This window comes from Rhinopithecus roxellana, chromosome 3 (assembly GCF_007565055.1).
Source record: "Rhinopithecus roxellana isolate Shanxi Qingling chromosome 3, ASM756505v1, whole genome shotgun sequence".
NCBI lineage: Eukaryota > Metazoa > Chordata > Mammalia > Primates > Cercopithecidae > Rhinopithecus > Rhinopithecus roxellana.
The window spans coordinates 57,320,373-57,339,980 of NC_044551.1; the positions used below are offsets into that span (position 1 = coordinate 57,320,373).

At 37.1% G+C, this 19,608-nt stretch overlaps 1 protein-coding gene across 2 annotated transcripts in view; it reads left to right on the forward strand.

Moving 5' to 3' along the window:
• The window catches only part of RNF180 (ring finger protein 180), a 233,701-nt gene that overhangs the window by 25,997 nt on the left and 188,096 nt on the right, over window positions 1-19,608 (forward strand). For both annotated transcript variants that reach the window (XM_030927936.1, XM_030927937.1), the window contains exon 2: window positions 17,278-17,412. In XM_030927936.1, coding sequence (XP_030783796.1) covers window positions 17,278-17,412 — 135 coding nt within the window. The remainder of the gene's footprint in view (window positions 1-17,277; window positions 17,413-19,608) is intronic.

Sequence of the window (19,608 nt, forward strand, 5' to 3'; positions counted from 1 at the left end):
ATGAATTTGGGGGTCCAGAGGGAGGAATGTTACAGATTGAATTGTGTCCTCTCCCCTAAATCCATATGTTGAAGTCCTAACCCCCAATTTGGAGATAAGGTTTTTAAGGAGGTAATTAATGTTAAATGAGATCAAAAGGGTGGGGCTGTAACCCAGTAGGACTCCTGTCCCTAAAAGAAGAGGAGGAGACACCAGAAATACACATGCACAGAGGAAAGGCCATGTGAGGACACAGCAAGAATGTGGCTGTCTGCAAGCCAAAATGAGAAGCCTCAGCAGAAAACAACCCTGCCAGCATCTTAATTTTGAGTTTCCACCATACAGAGCTTTGAGAAAATAAATTTATGTTGTGTAAGCCCCCCAGTCTGTGGTATTCTGTTATTGAAACCCAAGCAGACTAGTACATATATCATACTGACAAAGTATAACTTTTTTTACATTTAGAAAACCAATGCTGATATTAAATTTCAAAAGAAGGGTGTAAAAACTCAAGACAAAAGTAAACTTCTCCTTTTTTTGTTAATGAATGCCAATAGCTTTGAGTAGATGGTATTGTTATTAGATGTCGAAATAATTAGTTTTTTAAATTCATAGACTATTTTTAGAGTAGTCTGTTTATAGAAAAAGTGAGTAGAAAGTTACAGAAAGTTCCCATTTATTTCTGTATGGAAAGTACAGAATATTTCCTCTTACCCTGCAGTTTCTCCTATCATTAATGTCTTGTATTAATGTGGTATACTTGTTACAATTGATCAATGAATATTAACTAAAATTAATAATTTACGTTAGGAGTCATTCTTGGAGTTGTATAGTTCTGTGGGTGTTGACAAATGTATAACATCATGTATCCACCATTACAATATCATACAGTATTATTTCACTGCCCTAAAATTCTCCTACATTTCACCTGTTCATCCTTCTCTTCCCCCCCAGATTCTTAGATGTTTGTACAAAGTGATGAAACTGCTAGAAAGCACTAAAATTGGAAATTGTCTTTCTTTACTATTCTGATAGAAAATATAGACTATTTTACAAAGGTCAATGCATGAAATACAAACATATTTTTTCTGTTGTCTAATGACTTTAAAGACTAATATGTCAGTGTTTAATTGGCTTATTTTTTGCTATTGAATTTTAAAAGATTAATATATATTTTTATATTAGCACCTTATCTAAATGGTTTCAAAATATTTTTATCCCCTTCCATAAGTTGCCTTTTCACTCTGTTGATTGTTTCCTTTGTGTGCAGAACTTTTTGGTTTAAAGTAGTCTTACTTGTCTATTTTTGGTTTTATTACCTGTCCGTTTTGTGTCAAATTCAAGAAATCCTTGCCAAACCCAATGCCAAAAAACTCTGTTTTCTTCCAGGAGTTTTACAGGTTCAGATCTTATCGTTTAAGTGTTTAATTCATTTCGAGTTGATTTTTGCATATGGTGTAAGATAGGGGTCCAATTTCTTTTTTTTTTTTTTTTTTTTTTTTTTTTGCATGTGGGTGTCCAGTTTTCTCAGCATCATGTGTTGAAGAAACTGTCCTATTCCCCCACTGTGTTCTTGACACCCTTGTCAAAGATCACTTGATCATATATGCCTGATTTTGAGATAGCAAACAAGCAATTAAAAATGGGTAATAGACTTGAATAGACATTTTTGCAAAGAAGACATACGGCCACTAATATATGAAAGTGTTCCTAATATCAGTAATCATCAGGGAAAGGCAGTTCAGAATTACAATGAAATATTCCCTCCCATCTGTTAGGATGTTATCAAGTAAACAAAATGTAAGTGTTGGCCAGGATGTAGAGAAATTTTGTACACATTTGATGGGAATATCGAATGGTGTAGTCACTGTTAAAAACAGTATGGAGTGGCCAGGCACGGTGGCTCACGCCTGTAATCCCAGCACTTTGGGAGGCCGAGGCTGGCGGATCATGAAGTCAGGAGTTCGAGACCAGCCTGACTAACACAGTGAAACCCCATCTCTAGTACAAATACAAAAATTAGCCGGGCATGGTGGCGCATGCCTGTAATCCCAGCTACTCAGGAGGCTGAGGCAGGAGAATCGCTTGAACCCAGAAGGCAGAGGTTGCTGTGAGCCGAGATCACGCCACTGCACTCCAGCCTGGGCAGCAGAGTGAGACTCCATCTCAGTAAACTAACAAACAAAAACAGTATGGAGGTCTTCAGAAAATTAAAAATAGAACTACCACATAATCCAGTAATCCTATGTCTGATGTATATACAGAATAATTGAAATAACAATCTCAAAGAGATAACTGCACCCTCATGTTCATTTCAGGATTATTCAGAGTAGCCAAAATGAGGAGAGAAAAATCCAGGTGCCCATTGACAGATGAATGCTTGCAGAAAGTGTGGCATATATATAGAGTGAAACATTCAGCATCGAAAAATAAGGAAATCCTACCATTTGTGACAACATGGATGAACCTAGAGAACATTATGCTAAGTGAAATGAGGCAGTCACGTAATGGCAAATACATTATTTTACTTATATGAGGTTATCTAAAATAGCCAAACTCATAGATGTAGGGCATAGAATTGTGACGGTCAGGGATGGGGAAAGGAAATCGGTAACTCTTGCTTAATGGGTATAAAGTTTTAGTTATGTAGGATGAATAAGTTCTACAGATCTTATGTGTAATATATTACCTATAGTTAACAATACAGTATTATGTACTTTAAAATACTTTGAGGATAGATTTCATTTTAAGTGTTCTTAACCAAAACCAAACCCTACAAAGGACAAGGAAATTTTTGGAAGTGATGGATATATCTAGTACCTTGATTGTGGTGGTAGAATCTTGGGCGTATACATATGTCTCAACTCATCAAAATGTATATATTAAATATATGCAATTTTTGTATACCATTTATATCTTAATAAAGCTTTTTTTAAAAAAAATAATTAACATCAGTCAATATAAAGGATAGCAAATCACAAAGTTACCTGTTTTGAGAGGTTCTCAGCTTTACATTAGATCTTTCTATCTTGGCCCATTCCCAGTTGCTTAGGATTTGGAAAGTCTTCTTTAAAGTCTTCTTTAGCATTTAACCAGTTCTTTGGTAGTGACAAGGGCTGGTACTGTATATCCACATATAAATTTGTCTGTGTTATATATCACTTTAACAATGAAAGATCACCCTGGGTTCGTTTCCACACTTTCTTGTTCTCCAGTTTTTCCTTGGTAATGGATAAGTAATCCCCATATGGGCAATGGTGTGAAAACACATCTGTGATTTCTTGTCTCATTACAAGGACTTGACTTTTACCTACCCTAAAACTTTGACCTTTTAACCAGGGCCCAATAATAAGAGTTGTCATTGTAGACACTGCCCCATATTGGGCATTCTTTACCTACTGTTATCAAAGAGAGGCAAGCCTGAGGTTATATTGATGAGAGGAAAAGAGGGAAAGGAAGAGACACACGCTTTAAAGTTACAAGTTTTAAAAGAAATTTTCATATTGAAATATACATATAGAAAAATGAACAGATCACAAGTATACAGCAAATGACTTTTCACAAACTGAACATGTATTTATGTATGTAAAATAGCACTACCCAGAGTAGGAAAGCTAATAGTATGTTAGAAATTAGTATATTTCTAGTACCACAGAAGCTTATCAGGTATTATGTTGGCTTATTTATAAATTTAACATTGTTTCCCAGGAGTTTTGTTTTGTTTTGTTTTGAGTAGTACAGTTTCTCCTTCAAATAAGGAAAACTATATAGGAAAATATTTTCCATGATCTTATCCTCACCAGTTATCCTAGTGAGAAATGTACATATTGGGTGTAGAGTGTCTTCTGACTGATTAGTAATACTGAGAGTTATTTCATGTAAGTCCAAGAGTTGAATTTAAACATGTTTAAACCAAGCATATTTACTAATATAGGAAAGTTTTATATACCAAGTATATGAAAGTGATGTAGTGAAAATCATTTTAGTAAGTAGTTATTAACCACCTCCTGTGTAGTTAGGAAATAAAGAAATACCGTATCAAAGGGGTGTTGTGTGTGTGTGATGTAGAGGACCACGTGCTTGCAAATGAGATGTTCCCGATAGTTATGCTCTTGCAAACAAAGCATGACGTTTCTTCTCTGCAAACAGGAAGAACAAAGGAATCGGCTGTAAACAGCAGACTCTGGGAACTGGTTAATGTTTAAGCATCTTAAGAAATTGGAAAGTTAGGGAAAGGTCAGAAAAACAACTCATGACATAAAAACAACTTGTGACATAAAAACAACTCGTTTCTTGTGACGTGATAAAATTCCACAAGCATGTATAAAACAAAGCAGAGCGTGCCGCTCGGGGCGGCCGCCATGTTTGTCTTGTCTTGTGTTGTCTTGTGTGTTCATTCCTTTGTTTAGGAAACACGCGGACCCCAACATCTGGCGCAGCGAGTAGGGTCCTTGGCTCCACGAGAGCAAGGAACCGGAGGGGGAACACCCCGGGCAGGCGCGGGGAGACCGCGGACAGGTAAATAAATAAGAAGGGGGACCCACGGGAAAATTATGGGGAATTCCACCTCTCTGGTCTCTGAATATTTGCGGTTGCTTCAGGGACTGTTGATGTCCATAGGAGTAGAAGTAAAAGAAAAGACTTTGAAGCGATTGTTTGCCCATGTTGAACAACATTGTTACTGGTTTCAATATCAAACCAAAGTGCGGCTGAATCGAAAAGAAGGGTTACAAGTAGTTAAGGCTCTGCGACGAGCTCATCAGCGAGGGCAAATAATGCCTCTGACTTTATGGACTTTGTGTAATTCCATTACTTAGGCATTAGAGCTACTTGAAACTGACTCAGAGCATGGTGATACTGCCACGGGAGGTGAGGCATCTGAAGGTTTAGAGAAAAATGATCTTGGAGAGGAACATATTTACGCTCCAGTTGCTGAGGACAAAGAGTTGGAAGAGGAGCTAGTTCCTCCCTCTTTTGAAGGAAATTCTGATACGCAGTGTATTTTGGAAATGTTACAACAGCTGTTAAAATTACAAGGTATTAATGCTCCTGCTTCTCCTATTTCTCCACCTCAAGCTTTCCCTGTTATTTTTCCTTCTGCTCCTTTGGAGGAAGATTTTCCTTTGCCGCCACCTCCAACCTCTTTACCTGTGTCAGGTCAAGTTTTCTCTGTGCCTTTTCCTCCTGTGGGAGAAAAGAAGGAATCAAAGGTAAAAGATAATTTTGAAGAATTAGATTTGTTCCCAATAACACTAGCAGCTTTTGGCCCCAATGCTCAGTTCCCAAACGGTGGTCATAATGTGACTTTTACAGCACTACAATTTAAATTTTTAAAAGAAATGAAAGCTGCAATTTCAAATTATGGGCCTCAGTCACCGTTTGTTCTTGGCCTTCTCGATTCCTTCTCTTCAGAACATATGATTCCTATTGACTGGGAAACACTGGGAAAGGTTGTTCTTGACCGTTCTCAATGGCTTCAATTAAAAAGGTGGTAGTTGGAGGAAGCAAGAATACAAGCTAGAGAAAATGCTACTCGAAATCCCCCAGGACCTACTGAAGAACAGCTTACAGGTTCAGGACAACATGCCACTGTTAATACTCAGGCAGGCCTAGATGATATTGCCCTCACTCAGATTAAAGCTTTGTTCTTAAAAGCGTGGTCTAAAGTTGAAATAGCAGGCAAAACTTCTTTATCTTTCATAAAAATCCTACAAGGAGCCAATGAGCTGTATCCAGATTTTGTAGCCCGTCTTCAAGATGCTGTATTGAAGACTGTAGGTGCGGGCCCTGCTTCTGAAATTCTTTTGGATACGCTAGCTTTTGAGAATGCTAATCCTGAGTGTCAAAAATTGCTGCGTCCTCTAAAGTCCAGTGGAGCTGATTTAGATGAATACATTCGGGCTTGTGCAGGTGTTGGAGGGGCCATTTATAATGCTCAGTTGTTTGCTGGGGCACTTTCTAAGGCTTTAAAAGGCAGTTCTAAACAAGGTGTGTGTTATCAATGTGGAAAACCTGGTCATTTTAAAAAGAAAAGCCGGAAAAAACTAGGCTTTTCTGCCTTAAAAGAAAAAAGGTTACCTTCTGAGGTATGCAAACGCTGTGGGAAAGGTCGACATTGGACAAATGAGTGCCGTTCAAAAACTGATAAGAGTGGAAATTTATTGTCACCTCTCCCAGGAAACGGGAGTCGGGGCCCGCAGGCTTGGGGCTCCAATAATTACAATGCAGGCCTACCACAATACCCAGTGAGCAATGGCTTACAACATCAAGGAGTGACTTCGAGTCCTCCTTAAGGGTATCACACCATACCCCAGTTTCTCAGCTTTATGCTGCAACTAAGCAAAGCGCTGCTGGTGACTTAGCTATTACTCAGCCTTATACTCTGTCTCCTAATGGAGGAATATATAAGTTAGCTACTGGAGTGTGTGGTCCTTTGCCAAAGGGACATGTAGGACTTTTGTTAGGTCGAAGCAGCAGTGCTATGCGAGGGTTAATGGTGGTTCCGGGAATCATTGATCCTGATTTTACCGATGAAATTCTTATTATGGTACAAGTCTCACAATTTATGCGCCTAGAGGCAGGGGAACGTATTGCACAATTGCTTCTATTGCCCTTTTTTCCTTTTCTATCTAGAGATGTGTCTCGTCAAGGAGGTTTCGGTGGTACTGGAAAAACTGTTTTCTGGGAAACCTTAGTTTCTGATCAAAAACCTCTATGCTCTTTGCAAATTAATGGGATACTTTTTGAGGGATTAGTTGACACAGGAGCAGATGTATCTATCATTTGCTTGGCTCAGTGGCCTACTCATTGGGAAAAGAAACAAGTCTCGGTTACTTTATCCGGCCTAGGTACTGCTTCTGTAGTTTACCAAAGTGTTGAGCCCCTTAGTTGTGTGGGACCTGAAGGACAACAAGGAAAAGTAGTGTTTTATATTGTTCCCATTAATATTAACCTTTGGGGTCGTGATCTTTTACAACAGTTTGGTGCCTTTTTAAGCATTCCTCATATTTCTCCAGCTGCCAAAAATATGATGTTCAAAATGGGCTACAATCCTTTAAACTCATAGCCACTGTTCACAAGCCTCAAGTTTTACAATTAAAGTGGAAAACTACAACTCCTGTTTGGGTGGAACAGTGGCCATTGTCTAAAGAAAAACTTGAGGCTTTAAAAGATTTAGTTAAGGAACAATTGGCCGAGGGGCATATAGAACCAAGTACTTCTGCATGGAACTCCCCTGTGTTTGTCATTAAAAAAATAAAAAAATGGAAAATGGCGTTTATTAACTGATCTCAGAACTGTAAATGCTTGTATTCAACCTATGGGGACTTTACAATCTGGTCTTCCTAACCCAGCCCTTATCCCACAAAGTTGGAAATTAATGGTCATAGATCTAAAGGATTGTTTTTTTACTATTCCATTACAACCCCAAGATTGTGAAAAATTTGCCTTTACTGTTCCCGAATATAATAATGGACAACCCACTCAAAGATATCAATGGAAAGTTCTCCCCCAAGGCATGCTTAATAGTCCTACTTTATGCCAAGAATTTGTTCATAGAGCTTTAAATCCTGTTAGAAGCCAATTCCCCACTATATTAATTTATCATTACATGGATGATATTTTATTGGCAACTCCTGATGAAGTCTTACAGAGTCAAGTTTTTCAAGCTTTACAACAACAATTAATATAATTTACATATTTCTTCTGAAAAAATACAAACCCAATTTCCTATTCAATATCTGGGATATCTCTTAGCAGAAAAACATATTCGACCTCAAAAGATTCAAATTCGAAGAGATCAACTTTTGACTCTTAATGATTTTCAAAAATTGCTAGGAGACATAAATTGTCTTCCCCATCGTAGGCATCCCTACTTATAAACTACGACATTTATTTGCCACCTTAGAGGGAGATTCAGATTTAAATAGTTCTCGTCATTTATCTCCTTTAGCAGAAGAGGAATTGACATTTGTGGAAAATAGAATTAGTGAAGCTCACCTTGATTATATTGCACCCAATCTTCCACTTTCCTTGTGTCTTTTTCATACTCCTCATTCGCCAACAGCCGTTTTACATCAAGATAACAACATTTTAGAGTGGCTATTTTTGGCTAATAAAGCCATTAAAAAGATTCACCCCTACATTGATAAATTGGCTGAATTAATTATTAAAGGACGACATCGAGCTCGTCAATTGTTTGGCGCTGACCCCGTAAAAATTATTAACCGATTATCTAAGCAATACATTGAATCCTTGCTAAAAACTCATGAGGGTTGGCAAGTGACTTGTGCTGAGTTTACTGGTTCTTTTTCTCAGCACTATCCTAGTCATAAATTATTTGCCTTCCTACAACAATATTCCCTACTACCATATAATCCTATTTCTTCTACACCAGTTAAAGGTCCCACCTTTTTTACTGATGCTTCTAGCAATGGAAAAGCTGGGTACTGGACATCTGACAATTGAAAAATTTCTTGCTATCCATTTACATCAGTACAACAGGGAGAACTTTTTGCCATTCTTATGGTTTTACAAGACTGGCCTCAGACCCCTTGTAATATAGTTAGTGATTCCCAATATGCTGTATATGTAACTAAATATATCTCTCAGACTTCTTTACCATTATTTCCTTGAACTCCTTTACAAAAGTTATTTTCTTTATTATTTATAACTCTTACTTCTCGCACTGCCCCCCTTTTCATCACTCATGTTCGTTCTCATTCAGCTTTGCCAGGACCTTTATCTTTTGGCAATGGTCAGATTGATTCTTTACTTATTGGCAGTGTTCAACGAGCTCAAGATGAACATCAATTACATCATACTAATAGTCTAGGATTACAACGGCGATTTTATAGCACACGCCGTCAAGCCCAAGCTATTGTCAGGGCCTGTCCATCCTGTGCTCCTATCATTGCACCCTTTTTAAGTCCAGGTATTAACCCCCGGGGCACTCAACAGAATCACATTTGGCAAATGGATGTAACTTACGTCCCTTCTTTTGGTCGTTTAAAATATGTTCATCATACAATTGATACATGGTCACATTTCCAATGGGCTACACCATTACCTTCTGAAAAGGCTGACTCTGTTATTACTCATTTACTTACTTGCTTTGCAGTTATGGATGTGCCTGCTGAATTAAAAACTGATAACGCCCCTGCTTATTACTCTCGTAAATTGGCCGCCTTTCTTTCTTTATATCACATTCATCATACAACAAGTATTCCGTTTAATAGTCAAAGTCAAGCTATTATTGAATGAGCCAATGCAACTTTAAAATTACAACTTTTAAAACAAAAACGGGGAGATGGACAAGATTCCCCAAAACACCAAATTCTAAAAGCTTTATTTACTTTAAATTTTCTTAACCATTGGCGCCAATTACAGCAATCCGCAGCGGTAAAACATTTTCAACAGCCTTTAGAAAAGCCACAAAATAGTAATCTATGGGTGTATTATCCTTCATTACAAGGGCAGTATTTAAAAGGAAAAGTTTTACAATGGGGCCGAGGCTATGCTCTTGTCCGTACAGGTGCCGGAGACTAGTGGTTTCCATCTTGATGGTTAAAACAGTGCCGTGGTGAAGAGGAACCAATCCGAAGAGTTCCTGAAGGAATTTCAGGAGCTGAATCTGCGTGCTCAAAGAACATTCACCTTCGGAACTCAACGTGCAGAGCCTCCGACATGGGGACAGCTGAAAAGGCTCACTCAAGAAGCTGAAGAGGTTGTTCAACAAGCTGGGCAGCCAAAAACCCCATTGACTTTATTTTTGGCTATGCTGGCTGTAGTGAATTGCCAGGTAATAGCTGGAGAATTTACATACTGGGCTTGTATTCCCTTTCCACCCTTATATCAAGGTGTGGCCTGGGGAGACAAAGAGGTCCCAGTATTTACTAATGATACTGCTTGGATGTCATCACCGTTTTTAAACCAGGATCCTGAATTAGACACTGGCACAGTAAATAGTTCACATCAATTTGGGGTTGAAGGGTTACCTATATGTCTTGGGAGTAGTCCACATTGTCTGCATCCTTCTCATGAGGCTTGGGCTATTCGTTATAATTATAGTCACATTGCTGCCTTTACTATGATTATTGTTGCTCAAAGTTTTAAGTATAATCATACTGCATTACTAAAAGAAACTCTGCCCACTACATTATCTTTATGCCCTATCCCTGATGTGAACGGAGGTGTTTCCCAATTAGAGTGGACTAGATGTAGAGGTAGTGGGCCACGATTATTATTAGAAGTAAAAGGAAGAAGTCGTAATTACCTTATTACTGATTGGAGTGTACATGGAGATTTTCAAACTAAATTTAGTCATGTCAATCTGCGTTGGCATAAAGGTAATCATAGTCTTTCTGCGGATGGCAATGAAACTATTGTTTGGCATGCTGGTGGTTTGTCACCTCCTATGCCACATTTGGCTAATACCTCACAAATACAAAGTTGTATTTGGAAGTTGCTAGCTGCTGGTAAACCCATGTCCACTTTCACGGGAAACATGTCCTTAAATCTTATTAATATTGCTAACCCTTTCCATATATCTTTGCATCGAAATAGTTCCAGATATGTTATTGCATGTGTAAGAAAGCCTTATTTGTTATTAGCAGGAATCTTTAAATGGGATAATAATACAGGGATAGTTAACTGTACGGGCAATTGTACATTCTTAAGTTGTGTAAATACTACTTGGTGGAATAATAATTGGAATGAGTCTCACTCCGATTTATATATTTTGAAAGCCAGAAAAGAAACCTGGCTACCTGTGAACTTAACACGCGCTTGGAGTGAATCTGCTGGAGTTACTCAGATTTACAAAGTAATGCAAGATCTTGTTCACCGCAGTCGGAGAATGGTTGGAATCATTGTGACAGCAGTGATAGGACTTATAGCAATTGCTTCCACCGCCACTGTTGCTGGATTAGCTTTACATCAGAATATCCAAAAGGCAGAATTTGTACAACAATGGTATGAACAGTCTCAAAACAACAACGAAACATAGATGCGCATCTGACTGAACGAGTGGATAATTTGGAACAAGTCGTTTCTTGGATAGATGATCAATTGACAGTGTTGAACACTCGAGCTTTGTTAAAATGTGATTGGAATACTACCCAATTTTGTATTACTCCTGTTCCTTTTAATAGCACTATACATAACTGGACTGAGATAAAAAATCTTTTAATTGGCCATAACAATCTTTCCCTGGAAATACAGGAATTAATGCAAAATATTTCTGAAACATTTCGCAATCAGTTACCATTATTAACTGGAGCAGATTTAATGACTGGTATTGCACAAAGCTTGACATCTTTAAACCCTATGAACTCTGTAAAAACTTTACTGACTTCTGTTTCTAGTAATGTATTGATTGTTATTCTTGCTTTTGTCATTTTCACAGTCTGCTGGAGACGGTGTCAGAGATCAAACACCGAATCCCAGCGAGCCCAACATGTGATGATGGTTTTAAAAGAAATTCAAATCTGTAAATAAGAAGGGGGAGATGTAGAGGACCACGTGCTCGCAAACAAGATGTTCCCGATAGTTATGCTCTTGCAAACAAAGCATGACGTTTCTTCTCTGCAAACAGGAAGAACAAAGGAGTCAGCTGTAAACAGCAGACTCTGGGAACTGGTTAATGTTTAAGCATCTTAAGAAATTGGAAAGTTAGGGAACGGTCAGAAAAACAACTCATGACATAAAAACAACTTGTGACATAAAAACAACTCGTTTCTTGTGACGTGATAAAATTCCACAAGCATGTATAAAATAAAGCAGAGCGTGCTGCTCGGGGCGGCCGCCATGTTTGTCTTGTCTTGTGTTGTCTTGTGTGTTCATTCCTTTGTTTAGGAAACACGCAGACCCCAACGTGTGTGTGTAATGTAAGTTTTGTTTATTCATACATGTGTTCTCCCCAGTTCCTCAGCATCAGGGAACAAACTTGCTAACTGTTGTTATTTATGTGCAGTAAGTCCTCATTTAATGTCATTGATAAATTCTTGGAAACTACAACTTTAGTCGGAATTAATATAATGAAACCAATTTTACCATTGGCTAATTGATATAAATAAGAGTTAATTTCCTATGGCATATTTCTGGTCACAAAAACATCATCAAACTTTTAAGTAAAGACCAAAACACTTCTAATATTAAGTATTAAATGTAAGCTATACAGACATTTAAGAAATCAAGACATTTAAGAAAATAAGATCAATATTTACCCAGTTATTCTAGTTCAGGGTTGCAGCTGGCAGAAACCTAATCTGTCAGCTCAGGGTGCAAGGTGGGAACCAGCCCTGGACAGGGCACCATTCCATCACAGGATGCACTCACACTGTCTCAGATTGGCACCATTAAGACATGCCAGTTAATCTAATATGTATATCTTTGGGACATGGGAGGAAACTGCAGTGCCCACAGAAAACCCACACAGATTTGGGGAGAGCATGCAAACTCCACACAGACAGTGGCTCTGGTCAGGAGTTGATTATTTTTCTCATCAATGTTACAATGGAAATTGACTTTCCTTTCCTCATCAATTTTATAACTAGGTGATATTGAATAAAACAATGTTATTCAAGGGCCTGCTGTATTTCTAACAAGATGGAAACACCTGTAACCTAAAAACCAAAAAATGAAGTCATATATTAACAGGAACTTAGTCCCCCCCCACCCCCCCACTGTTTAATGCTTTCTGATGCTGTATCTCTTATTTACTAGCATTAGCTAGGAGTTGTGCTACAAATTTGGATAATAGGAAAAATAGTGAGCGTCATGGTATTATCCCTGATTTTAATGGAATGATTTTAAAGTTTCACCATCAAGTAATATATAATTGCTAATGTTTTTGATAAATTCCCTTTCTCTCAGGTTAAGGAAGTTTCCTTCTATTGCTAGGGTGGTGTTTTTTGGTTTTGTTTTTCATTTCTGACTAAATGTTGAATTTCACCAAGAGTTTTATTTTTTGCAGTTTTTAGGATGAGCATCTTTTTCTTTTAATCTTTCATTTCAGTATATTGAATAGTTTTTCACCCAATTTTGACCATTCTTGAATTCCTGAAAGTAATCTTACTTGGTCAAAATGTATTATTCTTTTAATTCATTGATGGAGTCTGTTGGCTAATATTTTATTTAGAATTTTAGCATCTATGTAAATAGATTGGTTTATTTTTTTCTCATACTCACCTTGTCTAGTTTTATATTTCCTTGTCTAATTAATATGTCAAAGTTGTATTACTCTTATAGAATTATTTGGAGGAGCTGTTTTTTCTTTTCTGTTTTCTGGACTACAGTTTATAGGTTATAAAGATTATTTCATAAAAGATTGGTAAAATTTGGCATTTACAGCATTTATGCTTATATCCCCCTTCCAACTTGCTTTGGAGAAGATATCTGAGTTCTGTTTCAATATTAAAAATTGTTTTGTTTTATTTGTATTTTCTAACTTTAGATTAATTTTAATTTATAATTTTGTCCACTTCATCTCAAGTTTAGATTTACGAATAACAAATAAAAAGGTCAGCAAAGACTAGAGACCCAGGAATGTGGAATTGTTACTGTGCCAAATGCTGGTATTTTACCATAAAGTGTAGCAGATAGCAAAGGATAGACAAATAAATGCAACTTCGTTATGGAGGTTATAATTCCAGTGCTTGGTATTATAAAAAATTTCAACCTAATCTGTTATAAATATGTTTCTCCATAGGGACTCATCTATCATTCCTAAATATTTTGAAGAATGTTGTTGAGAAGTAAGATTTTCAAAAACAACATTTATGAGACAGCTGTTTTGCATAAAGTAGCATTTTTCTAAATGTGGTTCATGCCCCTGGTGTCTGTGAGACCTTTTCAAAGAATCTGGTCAAAACTGTTTTCTTGGTAATATTAAGATGTCGTTTTCCTTTTTCACTGTGTTGACATTTGCACAAATAATACAAAAGCAATTGTGGGCAAAACTGCGGGTCCCTTAGCAAAATCAAGGCAATGGTGACAATCTGTACTAGAAGTCATTTTATTCTTTACCACCATACAGATGCAACAAACCTGTTTATTGAAGCAGTAAATGATATTTTATTAAATCTTTACTTTTAAGTACATCTTTTGAATGTTTTTTTTTTGTGGGAAAAAATGAGAAGAACCCATAGAGCACTTCTGCAGTCTACTGATGGCTGATGATGGTCTTGAGGAAAAATCCATGTTTAGTTGTTTTGGTTGAGAGTTGAACTAGGTACCTTTTCATGGCACATTATGTTTTACTTGAATGATTGGCAAACTGTATATTCAGACATGGATATTTGGCAGTGTTATAAGTGATAAATTTGAACTTTATGCAAAGATTTATATCCTAGAAACCCTGAATTAGAATCTCTTAGACTGTGGCCCACTGACTTGTATTTAAGTAATTCAAGGGGTTCCTTATTCTTTATATTTGAGGAGATGACATTGAACCGAGATCTAAATGATGAGAAAGGAGGCAACCATGCAGAGACCCAGGAGAGGTGAGGAGGTCTGGACAAATGTTATCCAGTAGAAATACAATGCAGACCTTATCTATAAAGCTACATAAACAAGTACAAAGAAACAAGTTAAATTAATTTTATAATACATTTTCCTTAACTCAGTATATTAGAAGTATTATTTCAACAAGTACTTAAAAATATTGAGATATTTAACGTTCTTTTTTTCTACCAACACTTCAAACTCTGGACATCTCCATTTAGATAAGTCACATTTCAAGCACTCAATAAGCATGTCTGACTAGTAGCTACTGTGTAGAATAGCTCAGATCTATGAAGAGTGAACAGCCAGTACAAAGGCCCTGAAGGAGATTCATAGAGAGATGTGCATTGGCATTTGGAAATTGAAAATACTGGATTAGAGCTTTGGAACAAGACCAAAACAGATCTATGGATGTAAAAATCATTGATACAGAAGAATTATCACACAGAGTGAGTATAGTTTTCAGTGTTTAAATGAAGGCTTATAATAATCTCCTACAAGCTTTTTTTCTACTACATAGTTGTACCCCAAGAAGGCATGGAAAAATTTCAGGGAGAAGAGGGCAGGTATCTCAGGGTTGGAGGGCACAGGCAGATGTGGAGTTTCTCCATACTTGATTTCGATATGACTCCTCCCTACAGTCCCTATCCTGGCTGAGGACCACTGGTTAAAAGGGAGATGAAGATATAAGAGGCTAAGAAGGATATAGAGAGGAAAGAAGACTACTAAAGTTAAATGTGTTAGTGCTTCAACAATGAAGAAAGAGGAGGGCAGGACATTTGCAAATTAAGCAAAATTTTTTTTTTTTTTTTTTTTTTTTTTTTTTGAGAGAGTTTCACTCTTGTTGCCCAGGTTGGAGTGCAGTGGCATGATCTTGGCTCACTGCAACCTCTGTCTCCTGGGTTCAAGCAATTCTCCTGCCTCAGCGTCCTGAATAGCTGGGACTACAAGGCTTGTGCCACCACACACGGCTAATTTTTTGTATTTTTAGTAGAGACAGAGTTCCACCATGTTGGCCAGGCTGGTCTCGAACTCCTGACCTCAGATGATCCACCTACCTCGGTCTCCCAAAGTGCTGGGATTACGGGCATGAGCCACCATGCCTGGCCAAATTAAATGATTTTTGGTGGTCATTGAGTTGCAGTTAAAATGGAGTGGTCAACTGGGCTAAGATGCATTCCGAAGATGGGTCAGTAGTACAGAACGGCAGCTTATCTACTTGAAGGTCTGAACTAGAGCAGCTTGCTGTGCCCTCTCAGCCAGAGTTCTTTAAGTCCTACCTTTAAAGTTGATTACTGTCTGTCCATGTTCCCTCTCTCATAGTTGCATTTTACTTCATTGTTAATTGTACACGTCTCTGTGTTCACCCTGACCATACTATAGATTCCCTTGGGGATTTTTTTTTTTTTTTAATGTCCATTTCTACCTCCATCCCCATCTCAGAATCAGTAAAAATTTCTAGGAGTGGGACCTAGGCATCACTGTTTTTTTAAAGCTTCCCAAGCGATTCTATGTGCTACAGTTGAAAAACTGCTGATCTGTAGCATAGTGAGCACCTCTGAGACAGAAAGTAAGTTTTACTCATTTTCATGTTCCCAGAGTTTGACTCATTGTCTGGCACATAGGTAGCTTTCAATAAGTGTTGGATGAATGAGAAATGAATGAACAAATGAAATATGGCCAGGGAACTAGGCAGGCCCATGTGAGTAGCCTGATAAATTAATATTGCCTTTCTTTATAATGGATAATTACCAGACAAGTTATTTAACACCCTCTACCTATTTTGGAATTGTTATATATTAGTGTGAAACTATTATCCCAAATTGGTTTAAATCAAAGTAGTGACATAAAATCTCAGGTGCAAAAATAGATTGCAAAATTGGTGGGGCTGTTCTCTGAGTCTTGCTTGCTTATATACCAGAGGTAGTATATAGTTAACTGTACCAATAAGTACAATATAATGGAGACTATTGCTTTCAGGATAAAGGATTTTTGCTATCAATTTAAAGTAGACACTTCCAACTTTCACAGAATTAACAACGCGGTAAATCTTATTTTTAAAATTTAATGGTATGACTATTCAAAACATCCTGCTTATAAGAATATTTAGTTCTTTGTCATGACTCTTTAAAACCACTATAGGCCAAGTGCAGTGGTTCACGCCTGTAATCTCAGGACTTTAGGAGGCTGGGGCAGGGGGATTGCTTGGAAAGCCAGGAATTTGATACCAGCCTGTGCTACCAAGCAAGACCCTGTCTCTACAGAAAGTAAAAAAAAAAAAAAAAAAAAAAAATTAGCCAGCTGTGGTGGTGCACTCCTGTAGTCCCTGATACTCAGAAGACTGAGGCAAGAGGATTGCTTGAGCCCAGGAGTTCGAGGCTATAGTGAGCTATGATTGTGCCATGGTACCACAGCCTGGGTTACAAGAGTGAGATCCTGTCTAAAAACAAACAAACAAAAAAAACTCCTGCAGTAACTTATTGAATTGACTCTACAGATTGTGTTTACCACTTTTAGTGAGAGTCAAGTGAAAAGCAGTAGATACAAAACTTTTTGCACAAAGAAAATAAGCTGGTAGTCACTAACATAATATATCATCATAATTCATTGGAATTTTCAATCTCAGATGTAATGTATAGAGTACCCCAAACCTAAGACCTGATAACTAATAGGTACCTTAATAAATGGTAGTTCACTGTTTTATGCTCCACTTGTAGATAATGCTGTGCTAAGGATTTAGAAAGTCCAGTTTATCTGACGGTTTAACATTCTAAAAATGCATTATTGTTTCCACAGATGAAAAGAAGCAAAGAATTGACAACTAAAAATCATAGTCAAGAGGAAACAAGTATTCTTCGTTGTTGGAAATGTAGAAAATGTATAGCAAGCTCTGGTTGTTTTATGGAGTATCTTGAGAATCAAGTGATTAAGGTGAGTATTGGTAACTCCAGTCTTTGTTTCCTCGTAGAGGAGTGCTGTGGGCATATCCACACACATGCACACTTATTCTTCTCTACCTTATGAAGAATATTTATAGTTCTTTGTCATGACTCTTTGACTCTTACCTTATTTCACCTGACCCACTGAAAACATTCTAAAGTGGTATTCAAAAAGCATCCCCCTTCCACCGTTAAAATTAATTTTGCCTTTGATTACTAATGTTAATATGACATCAGTGTTTTAAGTGCAATGTTATAGGCATAAGCTGAAGATAATAGTCAATGTTTTTTATTACCACTATGAGTGAGCCTCAGTAATCACTGCACAATTAAATTCAGAATCCTAGTAAGAATTGGAAACTTGTTGTATAGGTTTTTTTTTTTTTTTTTTTTTTTTTTTTTTTTTTTTGTATTCTCTATGAGTCTAGAAGAGAAAGTTCATGTATAATATAAAAGTAACCCATAGGAAAACCTGAATAATATTGAAGTGTATGTTTGGTCATCCTGATAAAAAGTGAGTGTTTTTAAACAACAAGAATAAAAATTCCTTCACTTCTCTAAGAGTAGTATCAAAGAGGCATGAACTAGAAACTAGTTAATTAATGGAGTTTGGAGGGAATTCTGAATTTAACAGAGAGAGTGACTGTAATCACCTGTCATTATTTTCTTCTGCTGCTTTGAGAGACATACTCAGCTTTTGGTTTTTGTTTGTTTCGCTGTTTTACCTCAGTTATATTTGTTAATGATGGTTTCCCTTCTACTTTAACAAATTAGCCAGTCTAAACTGATAATAGTAGATAACTTTGATTGGATACTTACTACATGCTGAATACTTATTTTTTTGAGATGGAGTCTTGCTCTGTCGCCCAGGCTGGAGTGCAATGGCGTGATCTCTGCTCACTGCAACCTCCACCTCCCAGGTTCAAGTGATTCTCCTGCCTCAGCCTCCCAAGTAGCTGGGATTATAGGCTCCTGCCACCATGCCTGGCTAATTTTTGTATTTTTTAGTAGAGATGGGGTTTCACCGTGTTGGTCAGGCTGGTCTCAAACCAAATACTTTTTAATGACTTGAAATAACATTTTAATTAGGAAAAAATACAAAACTTTTTATGGTAAGAGTATTTTGGTGGATATAACTTATATGTAATACAAAAATTAAATGTATGACTTGATAAGTTTTATCAGCCCTGCCATGAATCAGATCAAGATATGCATTTGCATCACCTGAAGAATTTTTGTCCTGCCCTTCCGCAGGCAGTAGTCCCCTTCTCACTGACGTCTTTCACCATAGTCTAGGTTTGCTTGTTCTTTACATTCCTTCAAATGGAATAATACAGCATGCACTCTTTTGTGCCTGACTTATTTTTGTCAGTGTAGTGTTTTAGAGATTTGTGTTTTGCATGTGTCAGTAGTGTGTTCCTTTTTTCTCCTGAGCCGTGTGCCATTTGTGAATATACCACAGTTTATCAATTTTTTTCTGCCGAAGGACATTGGCATTCATTCCAGTTTTAAGTTATGAATAAAACTGCTATCAAATTTTTTATAATTTCTGTGATCATGTTTTATTGTTTATTTTTAATATATGCATAGGAATAGATTTTTGGGGTCATGGGGGTAGATATAGTTTAATTTCTTAAGAAATTGTTAGTAGTTTTTCAAAGTTTATGTTCACTTCTGGTGGCAACATATGAGAATTCCAGTTACATCTTTGCCAATACTTAATATTTTCTGTCTTTATAATTTTAGCCATTCTGATAGATGTATAGTGGTATATATCATTATAGCTTTAATTTTTATTTCCTTGGTGACTAATGATGTAGAGTACTTTTTTATGTACTTGCTGGTTATGAACTGTTTTAAATGCTTTTTAAATATTTTTCATTCCTTACAGTAACTCTTTGAGGAAGATAACCTATCATCTCCATTTGCTAGATAAGAAAACTGAGGCACAGAAGATTAGGTAATTTGCCCAGGTTCACACTGCTACTAAGAAGTGCAGCTGCAATTGGACTGGGCAGTGAGGCTCCAGAGCCTGTGCTCATAACCTCCACACTCTCTTTGCTGCCTTTGCTCTTCCTTCAGGATAGCATACAATGTCATTTCTTCTCACTAGAGTGGCTGATCCTTTTATTTACCTGGAGAACTCCCACTTATTCATTCATTAAAACATATTTAATGAGCAAGAACA